Here is a 25,845-nt window from a genome sequence, read left to right as displayed (position 1 = left end):
AGTCGTACTTTTATTATTCACCAATATGGAAAATATTTATTGTATATTTATATTACAGTCTCTACTTTAAAATAACATCAAGAAAAAGAATTGAAACTAAGTGGAAGGTTAGAGTTTGGTGTCGATTTCGAATATCCCCCGTAGTGGACATCGGTAGTCAAAGGGTTAATATAATTTTCTTCTACTCTGATTTTCTAAAATTTTACAATGACGAAGGAAATATAATCCATTACCATTTAATTTTATAAGAAAATTCGCTTTAAAATTTTTATTTCTAGAGAAAATTTTGTCAAAATATTATTTCTATAGAAAATGTTGTCACAATTTAATGTTTATAGAAACTGTTGTCAAAATTTATTTCTATAGAATATTTTGTGAACATTTTATTTCTATAGAAAATTTTGTCTTAATTTTTTTCTATAAAAAACTTGATGAAATTTGTATAGAAAAATCTTGTCAAAATTTTGTGTCTATAAAAAATTTTGTAAATATTTTATGGCTATAGAAAATTTTGTCAATATTTTATGGCTATAGAAAATTTAGTCAATTTTTTATGGCTATAGAAAAATTTTTCAAAATTTTATTGCTATATAATTTTGTCAAAATTTTATTGCTATAGAAAATTTTGTCAACATTTTATTGCTATAGAAAATTTTGTCGAAATTTTAAGGCAGTTGAAAATTTTGTCAAAATTTTATTTATATAGAAAATCTACTTTCAGTATCCACCAATATGTATATTTAGATTATAGTCTCTACTTTAAAATAACATCAAGAAATAAATTGAAACTAAGTGGGAAGTTAGAGTTTCGTGTCGTTTTCGAATGTCCCCTGTAGTGGACATCGGCAGTCAAAGGGTTAATATAATTTTCTTCTACTCTGATATTCTACAATTTTAAAGTGATGAAAGAAATGGAATCGATTACCATTTAACTTAATTTGAAAATGCGCTTTCAACATTTGGCTAATATAATTTTCTCCAGGTCCCAAGGCAGGTTGAATTGTAAATTTTTGTAATTTTTTTTAAATCGGGTTGAAGTTTTTTGAGAGCTTCCTCGAATAGTTGTTCTTCGATCCACTGTGGCACATGAGTTTTTGTTGATTGATCATTTTCTAGTTGATTGCCAGCCATTGTGTTGAAAAACAATTAAATTCGAATTATATGTATAATTATAAATTAAATACAATTTTCACTAACGACTTTCGTGCAACTCAACGTTAAATTGACTGAAAGCAATGGGTGTAGAATTCCAAAGCGAAAAGCTAGTAGATGTAGATTGTGATTGAGATTGGTATTTTTTTCTGTATTGAAAAAAAAAAACAAACTGGAATACAATTTGCATATTTGACGAAATGTTTTGTGTTTTTGCAAAAGTTCTAGTCTAATGTAATCAAAGCATTAAGTAGCAAGACTTAGCTTAAATATCAAATTTGATGGGAATAGAGAAATATGAAAATATGTTTGACATATACTTTAATTACTTTCATGGTATAAAATAAATAATTAATATTTATTCAATAGATACACCCAAAGAAAAAATACTTTCCTAAGGAACGAAATTTTAGACAAACCAAATTTCCCTTTGACATATAGTATTTTCATTGAGAGCTAATAAACCCGAATTCATGACAAATGTTGCAACAATGATCTCTAATCTATTTTATTTGCTTCTAAAGAAAATTGTTTAGCGTCAATAGAAATCTTCGTTTGTCTAAAATTTGATTTCTCAGAAAAGAAAACTCTTCTTTCAGTGTAGGCTAAACCATCGACACTGTATCTCAAAAATAATTCCTAGCCTATTTTTAGGCTTTTTAATCCTGCAAGATCAAAAGGCTCAAATATTAATTATTTTCAAAAATATTTTTTTATTAGCTAATATATATTTAAAACAGTTTCAATAAATACTGTTTTTATAAGGAACATTCCAGAAGGCCACGATTAAATAACCATGGCAATATTGCCTCCATATGTTTACGATAGCGGGGATTTGAATACATTTGCTTTTTGAATGCCAAGCCTTCATCGGTTTCCGATATAAAATTGTCCAAATTAGCATTATTGGTAGGATCACATAATACGGCAGCCATCACATTGGTCACGGTAGCATAGGCTGTAAAATTAATAAAAAAATAGAAAAGAGAATTATTAAAATAGAATTAATGTGAAAAAAATAATTGATAGATGAACTAAACAAAAAAAAAGGAATTTGAAGAAACGCATATCAATGTACAACTAAACAAGTATATACGGACGATAGTTCGGCCAGGCCGAATCTTATGTACCCTCCACCATGGATTGCGTAGAAACTTCTACGAAAGACTGTCATCCACAATCGAATTACTTGGGTTGTGGTATCTTAAAACTCCTAAACATCGTTTTCTAAATTGTGAGTTAGTCCATACATAGTATATATTAGACAAAAAAGTTATGTATAGGTAAGTCTACAAATAATTTTTGTGTGATTGGGGATCGATTTATCTGAAGGCTATATATAACTATAGACTGATATGGTCCTAGTTAGGCATAGTTGTTAATGACCATATACTAGCGCAATGTACCAAATTTCAAATGACTCGGATTTGCTCCTTCAAGAAGCTCCAAAACCAAATCTCGGGATCGGTTTATATGGGGGCTATATATGATTATGGACTGATATGGACCACTTTTGGCATGGTTGTTAAATATCATATACTGCCACCACGTACCAAATTTCAACCAGATCGGATGACAAGACACCAGAGGTCAAATCTGGGATCGGTTTATATGGGGGCTATATATTATGGACCGATATGAACCAATTCCTGCATGGTTGTTGGATACCATATACTAACATCACGTACCAAATTTCAACCGAATCGGATGAATTTTGCTCTTCCAAGGGGCTCCGGAGGTCAAATCTGGGGATCGGTTTATATGGGGCCTATATATAATTATTGACCGATTTCGACCAATTTTTTCATGGGTGTTTGAGGCCATATATTAACACCACGTACCGAATTTCAACTGAATCAGATGAATTTTGGTCTTCCAAGAAGTTCTGGAGGTCAAATCTGGTGATCGGTTTATATGGGGGCTATATAATTATGGACCGATGTGGACCAATTTTTGCATGGTTATTAGAGACCATATACTAACACCATGTACCAAATTTCAGCCGGATCGGGTGAAATTTGCTTCTCTTAGAGGCTTCGGAAGCCAAATTGGGGGATCGGTTTATATGGGGGCTATATGTAATTATGGACCGATGTCGACCAATTTTTGCACGGTTGTTAGAGACCATTTACTAACACCATGTAGCAAATTTCAGCCGAATCTGATGAAATTTGCTTCTCTTAGAGCAATTGCAAGCCAAATTTGGGGGCTATACGTAAAAGTGGACCGATATGGCCCATTTGCAATACCATCCGACCTACATCAATAGCAACTACTTGTGCCAAGTTTCAAGTCGATAGCTTGTTTCGTTCGGAAGTTAGCGTGATTTATACAGCCGGACGGACGGACATGCTCAGATCGACTCAGAATTTCACCACGACCCAGAATATATATACTTTATGGGGTCTTAGAGCAATATTTCGATGTGTTACAAACGGAATGACAAAGTTAATGTACCCCCATCCTATGGTGGAGGGTATAAAAAGTTTACTTATATATATTTTCCTGAAAGTCCTAAGAGGAACATAGGGCCGTGTTATGTCATCGTGCGGCTCCTCAAAGTATGCCCGATCCACATCCATTTTCATCTTCGGATTTCCAATAAAACAGGTTGCTGCCTGGTGGTAAGCCAAAGGCCTTCGTTGGTGATAGTGTTTGGTCAAAATATTCGGACTACTTTCCTTAGACAGCGATCAATAAACACTTGAATAGTCTGTAGGTCTTTATTTGCGGAATCCCATGTCTCACAGCCACATACAGTGTTACTGATATTAAACTGGCGTTGAAGATTTTAATTTTCGTGTTCCTCGATACACTGAAAAAAAGCATGTCCGGTTCCAAAGATTTTGTCTTTACTTTAAAAAATTTGGTATTGATTCCGAGCCAAAGAAGCGGAGAATACAAGTAAGGATACTTTTAAAGACACAATTCTCTTTTAAATTTGGGTTTTGTGTACTTGCTTCTAGGAAGCAAATTTTAATTTTTCGCTTTTTCAGCTTTTTCTCTTCATATGCTATCACAGTCCTTTAAAAACGAGTTAACGACAACTTTATTTTCCAAATTAAGACTCTACTTCCTGTAGAAATTATGCTATGTTTCAAGTAAAAAACGTCTTTAAAATAAAGAGTTGAAAAACATGTCCTATATTTGAACCATTTTTTGCTTTGTAGCCAAGATGCAAAAAGACAACAAATTTAATGACAATTTCATTAAATCTAAAGAATTTTTCTGAATTATTAAAGTCAAGTTGAACTTCGCCCAAACATTTTTTCTTTCATGTTATGATACCCATTTTTAAGTGAAATCACTTAATTATAAGGACAATACGACTTCATTGAAAAGTTTATCGACTTTTGGGTAAGGAAAAAAATTTTATATTACAGAAATGCTTCTTCTATGCTAAGCAAAATTTGCAGTTGTATTTTAAGGACATTAAATCTTTGACCTCACGACAATATTTTTTTCAGTGTATGTATGTTGAGCGTCATACCTTACTTAGATTCAGATATTTGAATTAATTAATTAAAATTTCCTTTTTGGTAAATTGCGTGTCCTAAAATTCTTGTTGCATAACCTTTCATATTAGGTCCATATTTTTTTCAGTGTAATCATTGATATGCGTTTCATCTACTGGCAATCTTATCGAACGCAAAGTTTTTTTTAACATTTAAAGAATTTTTTTAGAAACTTTGGAGGCATTTCTTCACCCAATATTCAATTAATTTTTCTTCAACTTACCCCATATTCCATTTTTATACAACATACAGTGTATATCCTTTAGCGAGGGTATCGTTTTGGGATACTTGAGCGTCTTTAGGGTTTCCTCCAAATGTTTATGATAATAGGCAATCATATAATCAAATTCTTGTAATCGTATCTCATATTTACAAGAAGACATTATGAAATACCATAAATCTTGGGCTGGAGAAGAGTACGTTGGTATTTGATAATCAACAAAATAGGTCTCTTTAAGATCTCCCGATATTTCATCATATTTGAACATAATATTATTCGACCAGGCATCACCATGATTTAAAACTTTAAATTCATCATCACAGTTCTTAGCACCAACGCCTACCACTTTATACAGTTCATCGGTTATGCCGTTCTGCAACTTTACCACCTGATCATAATACATATCCGAATTGGAAAATTCTCGTATGCTTTCCAATAAAACATTTGTAGCATTACTAAACATTGACTTTGTCATTTCATAACTCTCAGGTTTCATATATCCTGTGGCATATTTGTCTTCATAAATGCCTTTGGTTGCTACACGCATTGCTGTTGCCGCATGCCACAGAGCCAATTTTCTAAGGACACTCTTAATGTGGACCATATCTAAACCTTCTAAACGGTTGGTGTTACGAAAACCTTCCATTTTAAGATTCTCCAATAGTATATGAGGTATATCTATAGGTAGGGAGTATGTTTTAGCCCCGAATCGAACTTCTATGCCTGCATTTGCCAATATTTCTTCAATTTCGGGTATTGTATCACGATACATGCCAGCCTCAATATCGAATACATTATGACCTTCCAACATTTCACGAAAGAGCTCACTTTCTGGGCATACTTTTAACATGAAACTTACTGGTTTCTCGGTATCATCTGAAAATATGGGAAAAATTAGTGTTCGATTTTTAAGGATCATATCAAAATTTTTAAGAATCACATGATCATACGATTTTAAGTACCATCACAACAATTCCGCTCCTGTTCTAACTAAATAGTCAAATAGTTGTCTGTGATAGACAAATTCTTTGTCGACTTATATTCCACAAAAAAAAAAGCATCCCTAAAGAGAATTTCCGTTCAACAAGCTTATCTACCTTTCTACTTTAAGATATCTTGAACCTATCACTGTTTAATGTTAGCTAATAAGGAGTAATTCGATATCCTAAGAAAAAGAATAAAAGTGGTGGTATACGCGAATTAGTACTGGGTGGTAGTCAGGTACTCTTATGCTCTCAGTGACATATTACCAAAATTGTTCAATGCCTGTATCCATCAATAGTTTGATCTATAATAGTATACAGAACGACAGTCTGTGGCCAGTTATAGAATAGAATTGTAGAAAATGTGAATAAATTTTTTGTAAAACATTTATAGATGCCCTTAACATCATATTACATCGAATATTCTTCAATATATTAGGTTAGGTTAGGTTAGGTGGCAGCCCGATGTATCAGGCTCACTTAGACTATTCAGTCCATTGTGATACCACATTGGTGAACTCCTCTCTTTTATCACTGAGTGCTGCCCGATTCCATGTTAAGCTCAATGACAAGGGACCTCGTTGTTATAGCCAAGTCCGAACGGCGTTCCACATTGCAGTGAAACCACTTAGAGAAGCTTTGAAACCCTCAGAAATGTCACCAGCATTACTGAGGTGGGATAATCCACCGTCACTGAGTGCTGCCCGATTCCATGTTAAGCTCAATGACAAGGGACCTCGTTGTTATAGCCAAGTCCGAACGGCGTTCCACATTGCAGTGAAACCACTTAGAGAAGCTTTGAAACCCTCAGAAATGTCACCAGCATTACTGAGGTGGGATAATCCACCGCTGAAAAATTTTATGGTGTTCGGTCGAAGCAGGAATCGAACCCACGACCTTGTGTATGCAAGGCGGGCATGCTAACCATTGCACCACGGTGGCTCCCAACGGTCCTACTGTTTTCCTCTGTTCCAGTACTTTCTATAATTCTATGATGTTTTCGTTGTATATTCTATCGTACCTTTTCAACTTACGTTCCTACGTTCCTTAAGTCAACTTATTTGCGAGCTTGAAGGCTCGTATCGTCAGATTTTTGCAGACTTCCTTTATTCCAACATGTCCAGTGATGTATATAATTTTGTATTCAAATATAATTTGTCGTGATACCAGATATTCATGAATAAGTCCATAATCCCTTGTTTCGAGTTACTACTGTCTCAGTGTACTGTGCTTCGCCCACCATTTCTCCCATGATCTGTTAATGAACGTCAGCTGGACCCGAAGCAAATTATCGGTAAAATCCACGTTCCCTTTCGATTGTTTTGGCCAGAACTAGGACTGGTCTATAAACACCGGTAACGAGTCTTCTATCGATCTTGGGTTATGGTACATTGCCCATGCCTTTACTTTACCTACAAGACCTGGATTTATCATTCATAAAATCTCTTTCAAAATTTGGGTCATATTTTCAACTAACCATTAATTTTTTTTTCAAAACAAGTATACTCTTCATGAGACCCCTCATTATAAAGATAAGCAGAAATTTAAAATGATTTTTATACCCTCCATCATAGGATGGGGGTATATTAACTTTGTCATTCCGTTTGTAACACATCGAAATATTGCTCTAATACCTCATAAAGTATATATATTCTGGATCGTGGTGAAATTCTGAGTCGATCTAAGCATGTCCGTCTGTTGAAATCACGCTAACTTCCGAACGAAACAAGCTATCGACTTGAAACTTGGCACAAGTAGTTGTTATCGATGAAGGTCGGATGGTATTGAAAATGGGCCATATCGGTCCACTTTTACGTATAGCCCCCATATAAAGGGACCCTCAGATTTGGCTTGTGGAGCCTCTAACAGAAGCATATTTCACCCGATCCGGCTGATTTTTGGTATATGGTCTCTAACAACCATGCAAAAATTGGTCCACATCGGTCCATAATTATATATAGCCCCCATATAAACCGATCCCCAGATCTGGCTTGCGGAGCCTAAAAGAGAAGCAAATTTCATCCGATCCGGCTTAAATTTGGTACATGGTGTTGGTATATGGTCTCTAACAACCATGCAAAAATTGGTCCATATCGGTCCTTAATTATATATAGCCCCCATATAAACCGATCCCCAGATTTGGCTTGTGGAGCCTCTAAGAGAAGCATATTTCATCCGATCCGGCTGAAATTTGGTACATGGTGTTGGTATATGGTCTCTAACAATCATGCAAAAATTGGTCCACATCGGTCCATAATTATATATAACCCCCATATAAACCGATCCCCAGATTTGGCTTGCGGAGCCTCAAAGAGAAGCAAATTTCATCCGATCCGGCTGAAATTTGATACATGATGTTGGTATATGGTCTCTAAGTACTATGCAAAAATTGGTCCACATCGGTTCATAATTATATATAACCCCCATATAAACCGATCCCCAGATTTGGCTTGCGGAGCCTCAAAGAGAAGCAAATTTCATCCGATCCGGCTGAAATTTGGTACATGATGTTGGTATATGATCTCTAACAACCATGCAAAAATTGGTCCATATCGGTCCTTAATTATATATAGCCCCCATATAAACCGATCCCCAGATTTGGCTTGCGAGACCAAGAGAAGCAAATTTCATCCAAGCCGGTTGTAATTTGGAACATGGTGTTAGTATATGATCTTTAACAACCGTGCCAGAATTGGTCCATATCGGTCCATACTTATATATAGCCCCCATATAAAACGTTCTCCAGATTTGACCTCCGGAGCCTCTTGGAGGAGCAAAATTCATCCGATCCGGTTCAAATTAGGAACGTGGTGTTCGTATATGGTCGCTCACAACCATACCAAAATTGGTCCAATCACACAATAATTGGTCCATATCGGTTCATAATCATGGTTGCCATTAGAGCCAAAAATAATCTACCAAAATTTTATTTCTATAGAAAATTTTGTCAAAATTTTATTTCTAGAGAAAATTTTTTAAAATTTTATTCGGTTCATAATAAAATTTTCATCATTGTCAAAATTTTATTTCTATAGAAAATTTTGTTCAAATTTTATTCGATTCATAATCATGGTTGCCACTCGAGCCAAAAATAATCTACCAAAATTTTATTTCTATAGAAAATTTTGTCAAAATTTTATTTCTATAGAAAATTTTGTCAAAATTTTATTTCTATAGAAAATTTTGTTCAAATTTTATTCGGTTCGTAATAAAATTTTTATCATTTTCAAAATTTTATTTCTATAGAAAATTTTGTCAAAATTTTATTTCTATAGAAAATTTTGTTCAAATTTTATTCGGTTCATAATCATGGCTGCCACTCTAGCTACAAATAATCTACCAAGATTTTATTTCTATAGAAAATTTTGTCAAAAGTTTATTTCTATAGAAAATTTTGTTAAAATTTTATTTCTGTAGAAATTTTTGTCAAAATTTTCTTTCTATAGAATATTTTGTCAAAATTTTTATTTCTATAGAAAATTTTATTTCTATAGAAAATTTTGTTAAAATTTTATTTCTGTAGGAAATTTTGTCAACATTTTATGTCTACTTTGTCAAACTGAATTATATACGTATTGGATCGATCTTTTTTGATTTAATATATACCACGTATGGACTTACATACAATTTAGAAGATGGTGTTAGGAGGTTTTAAGATACCTTCGGCAAGCGTTACCGCAACTTAAGTAATTCGATTGTGGATGGCAGTGTTTAGAAGAAGTTTCTACGCAATCCATGATGGAGGGTACATAAGCTTCGGCCTGGCCGAACTTACGGGCGTATATACTTGTTTTGACTCTTTTTTATAATAGCAAAATAAAATCAATTATTATTTTTGCAAGTCATTTGTTCGAGTCCATCCTAAAATGCTTTGTCCCATTGAACGTATTAAATTTATACACATATATTTTGTAGCAATTTTGAATGTACGAATTTAATCTAATCTCACCATTCAATTGAATCACAAAATCGGCTCGCAGCATAATACTGACGTAGTTTTCACCAGGAGCTAAAGCTGGTCCAATTTTGAATTCTTTAATCGTTTTAAATTGTGATTCAGCCTTTTTAAGGGCTCCTTCAAAGAGACTAGCTTCAATCCATTTGGGTACTACAGATGCAGCCGTTTGATTAGTATCGTCATTACTGGCACTCATTGTTTATTAAACAAATTGAATGAATAAAAATTTGAATGAATTGTGCGCGTATGAATTTAATCGTTTTTAATGTTCTATCCGAGTAGCGTCGTCTATAAATTTGAAAATGATAAAAACGACCGGAGCCGAGTTACACCTATGAACGACTGAATATATTATTTGCCATTGAGTACTGTTTATGGCATCTCCACTATTGAAATCGTCGATTTAAGCATAACTGATGAAATAGTCCAGAGTAGTAAAAGTTTGGTTGTATAGTGATATGAAAGCTTTATTTTATCATGTGTGATTTTTGTTTGTTGAAATCAGACAATGAATTACATAAAAGCTTTGCAAAATTTTTAAATATTTAATGTCATTGATTAATTATACTTTTCAGCTACAACTGTTTGCATATTCTTCAGTATGGATAATGGGTAATATAGTGCTGTATTTTCTACCACTGATGGAATTTCACCACCATTCTTCAACTTCGCTATGAATATAGTTACATATTTTTCAAAATAAACTCAGATGCAATGTGACATAAATGAAGAAGAGCCACAGTTTAATTTGAAATTCTTATTCCCGGTTCATAAGAAATGAACCTGGAAAATCGATATATAAAATATGGGTGATTTCAATTAGACTAAATTGAATTAGGTTAGGTTAGGTTAGGTTAGGTTAGGTTAGGTTAGGTTAGGTTATGTGGCAGCCCGATGTATCAGGCTCACTTAGACTATTCAGTCCATTGTGATACCACAGTGGTGAACTTTTCTATTATCACTGAGTGCTGCCCGATTCCATGTTAAGCTCAATGACAAGGGACCTCCTTTTTATAGCCGAGTCCGAACGGCGTTCCACATTGCAGTGAAACCACTTAGAGAAGCTTTGAAACCCTCAGAAATGTCACCAGCATTACTGAGGTGGGATAATCCATCGCTGAAAAACTTTTTGGTGTTCGGTCGTAGCAGGAATCGAACCCACAACCTTGTGTATGCAAGGCGGGCATGCTAACCATTGAACCACGGTGGCTGAATTAAAAATTAATTTTTTATTAAATAAAACTTAATCGATATATTGATGTAAAATATTTATTTTTTTTTTAAATAAATTGTTTAAGTTTTATTTTGCTTTATTTTATTTATATTTAATTGTTTCGATTCCAATTTTAATTATTTTAATTTAATTTTTTTCTATTAAATTAAATACAATTTTTGCTTAATTTTTTTTAATGTATTTTATTTATACCCAGCAAAAAAAATTGGAAGTTTTTCTCAAGGCACAACTTTAAAAGAACTTCCAAAAATGCTCTCCCAATGATGTTCTTTAATTTAACTGCACACGAAGTTCATTTGAGTCAATTTCTTTATAACTCGCCTTTTTCATATTTTTAATGGGAAATTTATTTTTTTTTGTTTCAAATAGGTTAAAAACAGATAAAGAATTAATAAAATGGTACAAATTATTCAAATTTAGCCAAAAAAAAAAAATGTTAAATCCTTTGAAAATTTCGAATTTTTGAAAATATTTGATCACAAAAGTTGCAGACAAGCGTTATGCATTAAAAATCATAAAAAAATTAAAAATTATTTATTTGTCAAAATATCGCAAAATTTCTTAATTCACATTCAAAACACTGAATTCGCCTCACACCTTAAGAAGTGATCCAAATTCAGTGCAGCGGCTGTTGAAATGGTGGACATCCGTCCTATGGCAAGCCCATGTTAAATTCATCGCTTCCGCGTCAATTTGGCACCACTTCCGGATCCAAAAAGAACATTTTCACTACTTTTTGGCTACGCCTTTTTTGCTGGGTATTCAATTGTTTCGATTTCAATTTCATTTATTTATTTTGACTTAATTTTATTGGTTTAAAATTTTATTTTAATTTTTTAACTGTTCAATTTTCATTTTATTGTTTTTTTGCTTGAAATTTTATTGTATGACTACATATAAATATTGCAGATTAGATCCGTTGATCATAATAATCTTTGTTTACATTTATTGGTTAATAAACAATTGTAATAAATTGATGAGAATTGTAGTTAATTGTTCTTCATTGTCATTAGTCTCGAGAAATTGAAACAGTATTGAATAAATGCACTGAAAAAATATTGTCTGAATTTTACGTTTCGCAATTATCACAATACTAAGGACAAATTTATTTAAAATAATTAAATTTTAATTAAAAGAAGGGTTTTAGTCTTTAAAATTAAAAAAAATATATATATTTTCATTAAATTTAGGACCTAAAACTTGGAAAAAGTTCGTCCCTAAATTAAAGCCATATATCTTTGAACTAAAGAAAATTTTCCTCAAAATAAAGAAAAGCTTTTTTGATTAAGAAAAAATCATCTTAATATTAACTGATATATTGAATCTTTTAATTTAAAGTAAAAAACTTCAAGTAGAGTCCAATACATATTTTGAGGATTTTGGATCTTTGATTTAACCCTTAAATGCGCACTGTATCTTTTAAGATACAACAAGAAAAAAATTCTTATTTTTTCAAATTTTGACCGGGTTCTCTGAAATCAAGTTTAATTCTTTAAGAACATCATAATGCTATTTTTAAAAATATGATGGAAAGTTTGTACTACTTCTGGGTATTTTGAAATCAAAATTGAAAATTAAATTTTGACAAACATATCAAAATCCGCAGATGAAAGTAATGTTGGTAAAAAAACTGTGTAATGTAAATATATCTCTATTCTCTACTACTCTCTCTACTAAAATCAAATTGTTTATTTGTAAATAAAAACTTAGTTTAATGCGCACTGCATTTTTTAGATACAATCACTAAAAAAACACATTTTTGTAAATATAGTATGTTGATGTTCTTTTTTTACCATTTTGCATATTATATATTTTTTTCGGAGGAATTGGTGATCTTGTGCATTTAAGGGTTAAAGTTTTTTTTTTTGGAATTAAGGAAACAGTTTTTCCTTGAAGTATGTCTTATAATTCGATTTTACACTGGAATTTGTATATACGTGAACAGATTTACACACAAAGAGAGAATGAAAATTAAAAAACAAAAATGAGATCTGTATCCTAATTTTAATTTTATTGATCCTAGATTTAAAACAACAAAGGTTCCCAAAAACTGTCCTTATTTTTAAGAAGCCAGATTTTTTGCTCGGAATCAATACCAAAATCCTTAAGGGAAGGTCAAAATCTTCGGATCCACAAAAACTTTTTTTTAGTGTTTGTCCCTCCGTTGGAGTCATATCCCTACGGGAAAGGGATCAACCACAGCACCGGTACAGGAATAGTCCTTGGTGTGTATGGACCAGTCCCAGTTCTGGTCAAAACGTATGGATGGGACCGGTCACTTTGACATGGGTTTGTCATTGACGCAGTAAATTTACATTTTAGGACGCGTTTTGGACTCATCCCAAAAAACACGTCCTGGGACAATTTAGCAGGAGCACCACATAGACAGGTCCTCAGGAACCAGTCTCGGACAAACTCTTAGCAATCTGTTTCAATTTGGGCATCCCAATCGAACCCGAAATGAAAAAATAAATTACGACTATTTAAAAATTGCAACTAACTGGATATAAAGAAATAATATTTAACTGAACTGAGATATTGAATCTTTGTGTTAAAAACAAAACAAAAAAAAACTTCAAATATAGGCTAAACTTAATTTGAAGATTTTGGTTTAAAGTTTTTTTTTTTTTTTTTGGAAATAAGAAAACATTATTTTATACCCTGCCCCGCCCGACTTTAGACATTCCTTACTTGTTTTCAGATAATATTTGGATTTTTTAAATAGGAATTTAAAAAGCTTTGTTAATATAGCGCAAAAAGAAAATGAAAATGCAGTAGATTAGACTTGTATTCTAGTTTTAATTTTATGGAGCCTAGATTGATTGGTACGTGTTTTTATTTTAAATAATCCGTTCAAATGGCTCAAAATCAATACCGAAATCTTTAATGGAATGTCAAAATATTTGAATTCAAGTAAACTTTTTTTTTTTTTTGAGTGTACGCACTTGCCTGAAAGAAACCCCAATAAAATATATTACAACAAAATTTATTATATTTATTTCAATTTCATCTTAACATTCGAGTAGTCCACGATTTAATAGCCATGGCAAAATGGCTTCCATATGTTTGCGATATCGGGGATTCGAAAACAATTGCCTCTTGAATGCTAATCCATCTTCAGAGTCAGATATAAAATTATCCATGGATGCACCGTCTGTAGGATCACATAGAACAGCACACATGACATTTGTTATAGTATTGTAAGCTGGAAATAGAAAAGATAGCAAATTGTCAATAGAAAGTAAAATTAAGGAAAATAATGATTGAAAAGCATTTTGAGTTGATTGAAACAAATACATAAATAGTTGTCGCAAACGGAAATATTTATAAAAAAAAATCTTTTTATACTCTTTAATGAAAAAAGTTAAAAATTTTCTTAAACTACACTGAAAAAAATTTCACGTGATATTATAGATTACGCAACCTAAATTTGAGGATGAGCAATTTACAAAATATTAAGGACAAATTTCTTTTAAATAATGAAATTTGAATTAAAATAAAGTTTATAATCTTTGCTTCAAAATTTTGTCATTATATTTAGGACACAAATTTTGGAAATTTGCATCCCTCCGCTAATGTCGCACGCCTTTGAACTAAAGCAAATTTTCCCTAAAGTAAAGAAACACATTTTTGATTTAAAGAAATCGTCCTGAAATTAATTGAAATATTGCATTTTTATATTTAAAATAAAAACGCTTCAAATACAGGCTAAAACGTATTTTGAGGATTTTTTGGGTTAAGAAAACATTTCTTACTTTGAAGTAAACGTTATAATTTGGACATTTGGTTTGTCATTTTTTTGTACGTGAGTAGCCTCATTAATATACCGTGAAGAGAGAATGAAAATTCCATAAATGTGATATGTATCCTAATTTAAATTTTATTGATCCTAGATTTAAATACAGTTAGGTCGCTAAAAATGTCTTTATTTTAAAGAATCCGCATCTTTGGCTCGGTATCAATACCAAAATCCTTAAGGGATGGCCAATACATTTGGATCCAAGTAAACATTTTTTTTTGAGTGTAGGCTTAGTTCCAACTCAGAACCACGGTTGCCACTCGGGCCCAAAATAATCTGCCAAAATTTGGAGAAAATTTTATCAAAAAAATACTACTTAACAAAAAAATCTTATTTTGCAAAATTTTATTTCTATAGAAAATGTTGTCAAAATTTTATTTCTATAGAAAATTTTGTCAAAATTTTATTTCTATAGAAAATTGTGTCAAAATTTTTTTTCTATTGAAGATCTTGTCAACATTCTATTTCTATAGAAATTTTTTTCAAAATTTTATTTCTCTAGAAAGTTTTGTCAAATTTTTTTTTTATATAGAAAATTTTGCCAAAATTTTATTTCTATAGAAAAATTTGTCAAAATTTTATTTCTATAGAAAATTTTGTCAAAATTTTATTTCTATAGAAAATTTTGTCAAAAGTTTATTTCTATAGAAAATTGTGTCAAAATTTTATTTCTATAGAAAATTTTGTAAAAATTTTATTTCTATAGAAAATTTTGTAAACATTTTATTTCTATAGAAAATTGTGTCAAAGTTTTATTTCTCTAGAAAGTTTTGTCAATTTTTTTTTATATAGAAAATTTTGCCAAAATTTTATTTCTATAGAAAAATTTGTCAAAATTTTATTTCTATAGAAAATTATGTCAACATTTTATTTCTATAGAAAATTATGTCAACATTTTATTTCTATAGAAAATTTTGTCAAAATTTTATTTCTATAGAAAATTATGTCAAAATTTTATTTCTATAGAAAATTTTGTAAAAATTTTATTTCTATAGAAAATTTTGTCAAAATTTTATTTCTATAGAAAATTTTGTCAAAATTTTATTTCTATTGAAGATCTTGTCAACATTCTATTTCTATAGAAAATTTTTTTAAAATTTTATTTCTCTAGAAAGTTTTGTCAATTTTTTTTTATATAGAAAATTTTGCCAAAATTTTATTTCTATAGAAAATTTTGTCAAAATTTTATTTCTATAGAAAATTATGTCAACATTTTATTTCTATAGAAAATTTTGTCAAAATTTTATTTCTATAGAAAATTTTGTCAAAATTTTATTTCTCTAGAAAGTTTCGTCAAAATTTTATTTCTCTAGAAAGTTTTGTATTTTTTTTTATATAGCAAATTTTGTCAAAATTTTATTTCTTTAGAAAAATTTTTCAAAATTTTATTTCTCTAGAAAGTTTTGTCAATTTTTTATACCCTCCACCATAGGATGTGGGGTATATTAACTTTGTCATTCCGTTTGTAACACATCGAAATATTGCTCTAAGACCCATAAAGTATATATATTCTGGGCGTGGTGAAATTCTGAGTCGATCTGAGCATGTCCGTCCGTCCGTCTGTTGAAATCACGCTAACTTCCGAACGAAACAAGCTATCGACGTGAAACTTGGCACAAGTAGTTGTTATTGATGTAGATCGGATGGTATTGCAAATGGGCCATATCGGTCCACTTTTACGTATAGCCCCCATATAAACGGACCCCCAAATTTGGCTTGCGAGGCCTCTAAGAGAAGCAATTTGCATCCGATCCGTCTGAAATTTGGTACATGGTGTTAGTATACGGTCTCTAACAACCATGCAAAAATTGGTCCATATCGGTTTATAATTATATATAGCCCCCATATAAACCGATCCCCGATTTGGTTTGCGGAGCCTCTAAGAGAAGCAAATTTCATCCGATCCGGCTGAAATTTGGTACATGGTGTTAGTATATGGTCTCTAATAACCATGCAAAAATTGGTTCACATCGGTCCATAATTATATATATCCCCCATATAAATCGATCCCCCGATTTGGCTTGCGGAGCCTCTAAGAGAAGCAAATTTCATCCGATCCGGTTGAAATTTGGTACATGGTGTTAGTATATGGTCTCTAACAACCATGCAAAAATTGGTCCATATCGGTCCATAATTATATATAGCCCCCATATAAACCGATCCCCAGATTTGACCTCCGAAGCCTCTTGGAAGACCAAAATTTATCTGATTCAGTTGAAATGTGGTACGTGATGTTAATATATGGCCTCAAACACCCGTGCAAAAATTGGTTGATATCGGTCCATAATTATATATAGGCCCCATATAAACCGATCCCCAGATTTGACCTTCGGTGCCTTTTGGAGTAGCAAAATTCATCCGATCTGGTTGAAATTTGGTACGTGGTGGTAGTATATGATATTTAACAACAATGTGAGTTGAAATTTGTGGATGACAGTCTTTCGTAGAAGTTTCTACGCAATCCATGGTGGAGGGTACATAAGATTCCGCCTGGCCGAACTTACGGCCGTATATACTTGTTTTTATATAGAAAATTTTGTCAAAATTTTATTTCTATCGGAAATTTTGTCAAAATTTTATTTCTATCGAAAATTTTGTCAAAATTTTATTTCTATAAAAATTTTTTTCATTAGTTTTGTTTTGTTATTGTTGGTTTTTGTTCTTTAATCATTGTTGTATTTTTTTTTTTTTTTTTTTTTGGTTTCACTTTAAAACAATACATTGACTAAACTACAAGTGTAGCTTAACCAACAGAGGAAAAGAATGTTTGTCAAATTTATTTGGGCAAAGCCCTATAGACTGCAAGATGGTTGGATGGACGCACGGAATTACCAAATTTCTCATCAGCATCCTCTACTTGCAGCAAAACTATCAACCAATTATCACAATAAATTCAGGCAGTTCATTAAACCCAACAATAAACCACACTTGAACCCTCCGTAAAAAGGCTTTACATTGATAGACGGCTTATGCCGAAATAAATTCGTACAAACATCTCTCTTTTCCTTTGCCACCATCAAATCATCGATTTGATTGAAAAAAATTTTTGTCAAAATTTTATTTCTCTGGCAAAATTTTGTCAAAATTTTATTTCTCTAGAAAGTTTTGTCAAAATTTTATTTCTATAGAAAATTTAGTCAAAATTTTATTTCTATACAAGATTTTGTCAAAATTTTATTTCTATAGAAAATTCTGTCAAAATTTTATTTCTATAGAAAATTGTGTCAAAATTTTATTTTTATCTTAGTTGGAGAGGAATAACTTGTAAAATCTACAAAAATATCAAGAATTCTACAAATCTACCAAACAGTAAAAAATCTACCATTTTTGGGAGAATTCTACCAACTGTGGCAACCGTATTCATTTAGTCGTAAATGGGAGGGATTGTGGCAACTAAGTCATATCATTCCGACAACTGAGGTAAGTGTAACTTTAAAATTGAAAGAGTTCTGTCAAACTATACCCTGTTCCTTATATGTCCAGGCATGTAGCCGAAAGTTGGAGGGATTGCGACAACTAAGTATTATGATTACGACACCTTTGGTTTACTATAATTTTGTTTACGAAAATCATATAAAGATCGCTATCGATTACAACATTTCCTAAATTCAATTAAATATATTTCTTAATTTATAATTTTCCACACTTACCCCATGTTCCATTTTCATATAACATATAATGGATATCCTTTAATGATGGTATCTTCTTGGGATATTTTAATAATTTCAAATTATCCTCCAGATGTTTGTGATAATATGAAATCATATAATCAAATTCTTTCAATTTTATTTCATAAGTACATGATGATAAAATGAAATACCATAAATCCAGAGTTGGTGAATTATAGCAGGGTATTTGATAATCAACAAAATATGTATCCAATAGCTCATTGGTCTCTTCATCATATTTAAACATAATATTGTTGCACCAAGCATCACCATGATTGAGTACCTTAAAAACTCCATCATCATCGTTGTCTTCTCCATCAAATTTGGCTACAATTTTAAATACTTCATCAGCAATATGAGTTTGCATTTTCTCCACCTTTTCCATATAGATATCAGCATTAGAATATTTTCTTATAGATTCTTGGAGTATAGTTGAAGAAGCATTGAACATTCCCTTAACCATGTCATAACATTCCGGTCTCAAATAACCGTATTTATATTTATCAGAATATTTGCCCTTCCTTACGACTCGAACAGCTGAAGCAGCATGCCATTGGGCTAATTTTTTAAGAACAAGCTTAGCGTGTTTCATATCTAAGCCTTCCAAGCGGTTAGCATTGTGAAATCCTTGAACTTTTAAATTTTCCATGAGTATATATGGTTCAGTGGTGGGTAGTGTAAACGATTTGGCTCCAAATTGTACATTAATTCCGGCTTCTTTGTAGATATTTTCCAACTCGGGTACCACATCACAGTACATATCCTTTTCCACAATGAAGGGATTATACCGTTCCAACATTTGACGAAAAACATCAGAATCTTGAGCAACTTTCAACATAAAGTTGATAGGTTTTGAAGAGCCATCTGCAAGTAATGTATGCAAAGAGAATTGCTTATTATTTACAAAATTAATTAAAGTGTTGAGAGCACGGTTTCCACTCGAGCCATAAACAATCTTCCAACATTTCGAGAACATTTTACCAAAAAACTACTAAACAAAAAAAAAATTATTTTGCAAAAGTTTTATTTCTATAGAAAATTTTGTCAAAATTTTATTTATTGAGAAAATTGTGTCAAATTTTTATTTCTAGAAAAAATTATGTCAAAATTTCATTCTTATGGAATATTTTGTCAAAGTTTTATTTCCATAGAAAATTTTGTCAAAATTTTATTTCTAGAGAACATTTTGTCAAAATTTTATTTCTAGAGAAAATTTTGTCAAAATTTTATTTCTATAGAAAATTTTGTCAAAATTTTATTTCTAGAGAAAATTTTGTCAAAATGTTATTTATATAGAAAATGGTGATAAAATTCTATTTTTATAGAATATTTTGTCAAAGTGTTATTTTTATAGAATCGTTTGGCAAAGTTTTATTTCTATAGAATATTTTGTCAAAATTTTATTTCTATAGAAAATTTTGTCTAAATTTTATTTATATAGAAAATGGTGCCAAAATTATATTTTTATAGAATATTTTTTCAAAATGTTATTTTTATAGAATTGTTTGCCAAAGTTTAATTTCTATTCAAAATTTTATCAAAATTTTATTTCTATAGAAAATTTTGTCAAAATTTTATTTCTAGAGAAAATTTTGTCAAAATTTTATTTATATAGAAAATGGTGTCAAAATTTTATTTTTATAAAATATTTTGTCAAAATGTTATTTTTATAGAATCGTTTGTCAAAGTTTTATTACTATACAAAATTTTGTCAAAATTTTATTTCTATATAAAATTTTGTCTAAATTTTATTTCTATAGAAAATTTTGTCAAAATTTTATTTCTAGAGAAAATTATGTCAAAATTTTATTTCTAGAGAAAATTGTGTCAACATTTCATTTTTGTAGAATATTTTGTCAAAGTTTTATTTCGATAGAAAATTTCGTGAAATTTTATTTTTATAGTATATTTTTTTAAAATTTTAGTTTTATAGAAAACTTTGTCAAAATGTTATTTTTATAGAAAATTTTGTCAAAATTTTATTTCTAGAGAAAATTTTGTAAAAATTTTATTTCTATAGAAAATTTTGTCAAAATTTTATTTCTAGAGAAAATTTTGTCAAAATTCTATTTCTAGAGAAAATTTTGTCAAAATTTTATTCCTAGAGAAAATTTTGTCAAAATTTTATTTCTAGAGAAAATTTTGTCAAAAAAAATTTTATAGAAAATTTTGTCAAAATTTTATTTATATTGGAAATGGTGCCAAAATTCTATTTTTATAAAATATTTTGTCAAAATGTTATTTTTATAGAATCGTTTGTGAAAGTTTTATTGCTATACAATATTTTGTCAAAATTTTATTTTTTTATAGAAAAAATTGTATCAAAAATTAATTTTTATAGAATATTTTGTCAAAGTTTTATTTCGATAGAAAATTTTGTGAAATTTTATTTTTATAGAATATTTTTTCAAAATGTTAGTTTCATAGAAAACTTTGTCAAAATTTTATTTCTAGAGAAAATATTTTCAAAATTTTATTTATATAGAAAATGGTGTAAAATTCTATTTTATAGAATATTTTGTCAAAATGTTATTTTTATTGAATATTTTGTCAAAATTTTATTCATATAGAAAATTTTGTCAAAATTTTATTTCTATAGAAAATTTAAAAAAAAAACATTTTTTAAAAAATTTTTGTCAAAATTTTATTTCTATTGAAAATTGTGACAAAATTTTATTTTTAGAGAAAATTGTGTCCAAATTTTATTTTTATAAAATATTTTGTCGAAATTTTATTCCTATAGAAAATTTTGTCTAAATTTTATTTCTATAGAAAATTGTATCAAAATTGTATTTTTATAGAATATTTTGTCACAATTTTATTTTTACAGAAAATTGTATCAAAATTGTAGTTTTATAGAATATTTTGTCAAAACTTTATTTCTATAGAAAATTTTGCCAAAATTTTATTTCTATAAAAAGTTTTGTCAAAATTTTATTTCTATAAAAAGTTTTGTCAAAATTTTATTTCTATAGAAAATTTTTTAAAAATTTTATTTTTATAGAGCATTTTTGTAAAAATTTTTGACAAAATTTTATTTCTATAGAAGATTGTGACAAAATTTTATTTTTAGATAAAATTGTGTCCAAATTTTATTTTTGTTATTATATTTTTTCGAAATTTTATTCCTATAGAAAATTTTATCAAAATTTTATTTTTATAGAAAATTGTATCAAAAGTGTATTTTTATAGAATATTTTTTGTCAAAATTTTATTTCTATAGAAAATTTTCTCAAAATTGTATTTCTATAGAAAATGTTGTCCAAATTTTATTTATACAGAAAATTTTGTCAAAATTTTATTTCTATAGATAATTTGTGAAGTACTTCTTAGTTGGAGAAGAATATTCGGCAAAAAAAAAAAAACATCATGAATTCTGTTAATGTACCAAACAATAAAAAATCTACCATTTTTGGTAGAATTTTACCAACTGTGGCAACCGTGATTTAAAGCCTTAGCGAAGCAAAGTTCATCCGGTCTTGTTGAAATTAGGTACCTGGTGTTAGTATATATGCAAGTAAACTTTTTTTTTTGTATATCGGTCCATAATTATATATAGGCCTCATATAAACCGGTTCTCAGATGTGATCTCCAGAGCCCCTCGAGGCGCAAATTTCATCCAATTCGGTTGAAATTTTGTACGTTGTGTTAGCATATGGTCTTTAACTACACTGAAAAAATTATTTACGTGAAATTAAAGATTATGCAACCTATATTTTAGGATGCACAATTTACAAAATATTAAGAAAAACAATTTTAAAAACAACGAATTTTTAATTAAAACAAAGTTTATAATCTTTGCTTCAAAAATTTTTCTCATTAAAATTAAGACATAAATTTTGGAATTTTGCGTCCCTCCGTTAAAGTCGCATATCTTTTAACTAAGGAAAATTTTCCTTAAAATAAAGAAACACATTTTTGAGTTAAAGAAATTGTCCTTAAATTAACTGAAATAATGAATCTTTAGATTAAAGATAAAAACGCTTCAAATATGGGCTAAGACTTATTTTGAGGATCTGTCATCTTCGTTGTAATGTTTTTTTTTTTGTTTTAACTAATAAAACATTTTATCTCGGAATCAATACCAAAAGGTTAAAATCTTTGGATACCAGTAAACTTTTTTTTTGAGTGTACCATGCAAAAATTGGTCCATATCTCTCCAGAATTATATAAAGCCCTTATATAAACCGATTCCCAGATTTCGCTTTCGAACCACTTGGAGGTGTAAATTTCATTGCATAGCTCCCAGAGAGACTAATACCCAGATTTTACTTCTTCAGCCTTCTGGATAAGCAAATTTCATCTGATCGTGCTAACATGTGATAATACAGAAAAATGGGTCCATATCGGCCCATAATTTTATATAGCCCCCATATAACTCCATTCCCAGATCTGATTTTGGATATATGGTCTGATTTTGGCTCTAATAACTATGCAAAAAATTTACCGTATCGGTCCATAATTATATATAGTCCCATTATTAAATTTCCGGATCTTCCTGGAGGTGCAAATTTCATTCGTTCCGCTTGAAATTTGGTACGTGATGTCAGAATATGTTTTCTATTAATCACACTAAAATTGCTCCATTGCGAAATATAGTTAAATATAGCCCCCAACTAAACCGATTACCAGATTTGATTTCCGAAGCCTTTTGCAGGAGCAATTTTCATGTGATCCGCTTGAATTTGGTATATGTGGTAGAGGCTTTAGGTATAGCCCCCATATAAATCGATCATTTTTATGAGGGCAGATAAAGGGATGTTCCCATGTATGAAGATAATATCTTCCCGAAAATTTTAATTTGTTTTATTACACTAAGAAATGAGGGTCTTCTGTATGATGCAGCATATTCCGAAATGTACAGTGTAACAATTAAATAATATTTTCACACAATATCTCACCATTTAATTTAATGACTATATCGACTTTAAGCATAACACTAGCATAATTCTCTCCAGGTGATAAAGCCGGTGCAATTTTAAATTCTTCGATCTTCACAAATTCCGAGTCCAATTCCTTCAGGGTATTCTCAAACAATTTCTCTTCAATCCATTTGGGTACAACAGAAGGTGATGTTGGATTTTTGTTATTATTCCCATTTTCGGTGGAGCTCATTACTGAAGCAGAAACACTTGAAATTACACTTCTTTCTTATCAACGTGAAGAACGTCCGTAAATAACTGACAACCAATCGAGAATCTCTACCTAAAGCTACCTACTGTAGCAAAACAAGTTTGGCAATACTTTCATATAGGTCATACAAACCTGTGCACTGTGGGTAGTGGGAGCTTTAAAATTGCGATTATTTCAGGTGTCTTCCCGCTCATATATGTTATGTGTATTATACGATCACAGGTTTAGGAATAACTGACCGAAGGTGTTTGCCCGTTGGATGATAGCATGCAAGAATATCCAGGTATGAAGCAAACGATAAGTATTAAATGCGAAAGCCCCACAAGCTATATTTCATTAAATGCAAGTATAAGTATCTATTTTAAATGCCATGTATCCCATTGTGTTTATTTGCCATTGAATAATGAGAAAAAGAAAAATACGAGAGAATATTGTTCCTAAAATGAGAGCGTAACAAACATAATTCATTTAATAGCTATTGAATGACTTATGCTCAGCTCATCAATGGCTACTCATAATCAAAATGTTGTTAAGTACAATAAGGAGGTAATGATAAGATTACGACTGTACACCGAAAAAAAAAAGCGAACTGTTTTAGAGGAAGAATGAACGACCACGCACGAAAATTGAACTAAATTTTACTCCACATTTTGAGATTTCCACAAAGCGTTGTTAAAACCAGGAAATTTTAATGCCCTGTTGTACTTTTTAACTGCAGTTCACGAAATTACATCATCTCATAGAAGAAAAAGACTTCATTAAGCTGTGGAAAATTTCGATAAAAATAATAAAATTTAACTACAAGCAAATAATTTTTTTCCAATAAAAATAAGTTAAATGTAACGTTAGTTTAACTACGGATTTTTTTTCTGTGTAACCAAAGTTTGGAGAAAATGTTACCAAAAATTTAAAAAAAATATTATTTTGCAAAAAAATTATTTCTGCATAAAGTTTTGTCAACATTTTATTTCTATAGAAAATTTTGAAAAAATTTATTATTTGTCAACATTTTACTTCTATAAAAAAAATTTTCCCAAAATTTTATTTCTATAAAAAATTTTGCCAAACTTTTATTTCTATTAAAAATTTGCCAACATTTTATTTCTATAGAAAATGTTGTAAAATTTTATGTCTATAAAATATTTTGGCAAAATTTTATGTCTATAGAAAATTTTGGCAAAATTTTATGTCTATAGAAAATTTTGGAAAAATTTTATTTCTATAGAAATTTTTATTTCCATAGAAAATTTTGCCAAAATTTTATTTTTATACAAAATTTTATCAAAATTGTACTTCTATAGCGAATTTTGTCAAAATATTATTTTTATAAAAAATTTTATTTCTATACAAAATTTTGTCAAAATTATTTTGCAAAAAATTATTTCTGCATAAAGTTTTGCCAACATTTTATTTCTATAACAAATGTTGTAAAAATTTTATGTCTATAGAAAATTTTGGCAAAATTGTATCTCTATCGAAAATTTTTGGCAAAATTTTATTTCTATAGAAAATTTTATTTCCATAGAAAATTTTGCCAAATTTTTATTTTTATACAAAATTTTATCAAAATTGTACTTCTATATCGAATTTTGTCAACATTTTATTTCTATAAAAAATTTTTTCAAAATTTTATTTCTATAAAAATGTTGCCAAAATTGTATTTCTACAGAAATTCTTGCCAAAATTTTATTTCTATACAGAATTTAGCTAAAATTTTATTTATTTGGAAAATTTTGTCAAAATGTTATTTCTATAGAAAATTAAGCCGATAGTTTATTTCTATAGAAAAAATTTTCCAAAATTTTATTTCTATAGAAAATGTTATCAAAATGTTATTCCTATAGAAAATTTTGCCAAAAATTTTACTTAATTTGAAAATTTCGCCAAAGTTTTATTTCTACAGAAAATTTTGCCAAAATTTCATGTCTATAGAAAATTTGCAAAAATTTTATTTCTATACAAAATTTTGTCAAAATTCTATTTCTTTAGAAAATTTTGTCAAAATTTTATTTCTATATACAATTTTGTCAAAATTTTATTTCTATAGAAATTCTTGCCAAAATTTTATTTCTATACAAAATTTTTCCAAAAATTTATTTCTATACACAATTTAGCTAAAATTTTAGTTCTTTAGAAAATTTTGTCAAAATTTTAATTTTAAAGACAATTTTATGCAAATTTTA

At 29.7% G+C, this 25,845-nt stretch overlaps 1 protein-coding gene across 1 annotated transcript; it reads right to left on the bottom strand.

Moving 5' to 3' along the window:
* Nucleotides 1-1,841: 1,841 nt before the first annotated feature.
* Nucleotides 1,842-23,745, bottom strand: LOC142222522 (uncharacterized). The gene is made up of 8 exons (XM_075292700.1): nt 23,431-23,745; nt 18,512-19,393; nt 14,077-14,267; nt 14,008-14,011; nt 10,397-10,499; nt 9,820-10,025; nt 4,891-5,763; nt 1,842-2,110 (listed from the first exon to the last, which is right to left on the bottom strand). Exons 1-8 carry the CDS (start codon nt 23,642-23,644, stop codon nt 1,911-1,913), a joined length of 2,673 nt encoding a protein of 890 aa, XP_075148815.1. The 5' UTR covers nt 23,645-23,745; the 3' UTR covers nt 1,842-1,910.
* Between the last annotated feature and the right edge of the window lie 2,100 nt (nt 23,746-25,845).

Source organism: Haematobia irritans, chromosome 1 (assembly GCF_050003625.1).
Source record: "Haematobia irritans isolate KBUSLIRL chromosome 1, ASM5000362v1, whole genome shotgun sequence".
NCBI lineage: Eukaryota > Metazoa > Arthropoda > Insecta > Diptera > Muscidae > Haematobia > Haematobia irritans.
Note: the sequence above shows the minus strand (reverse complement) of the source record. Positions and strands in the feature narration are given on the sequence as shown.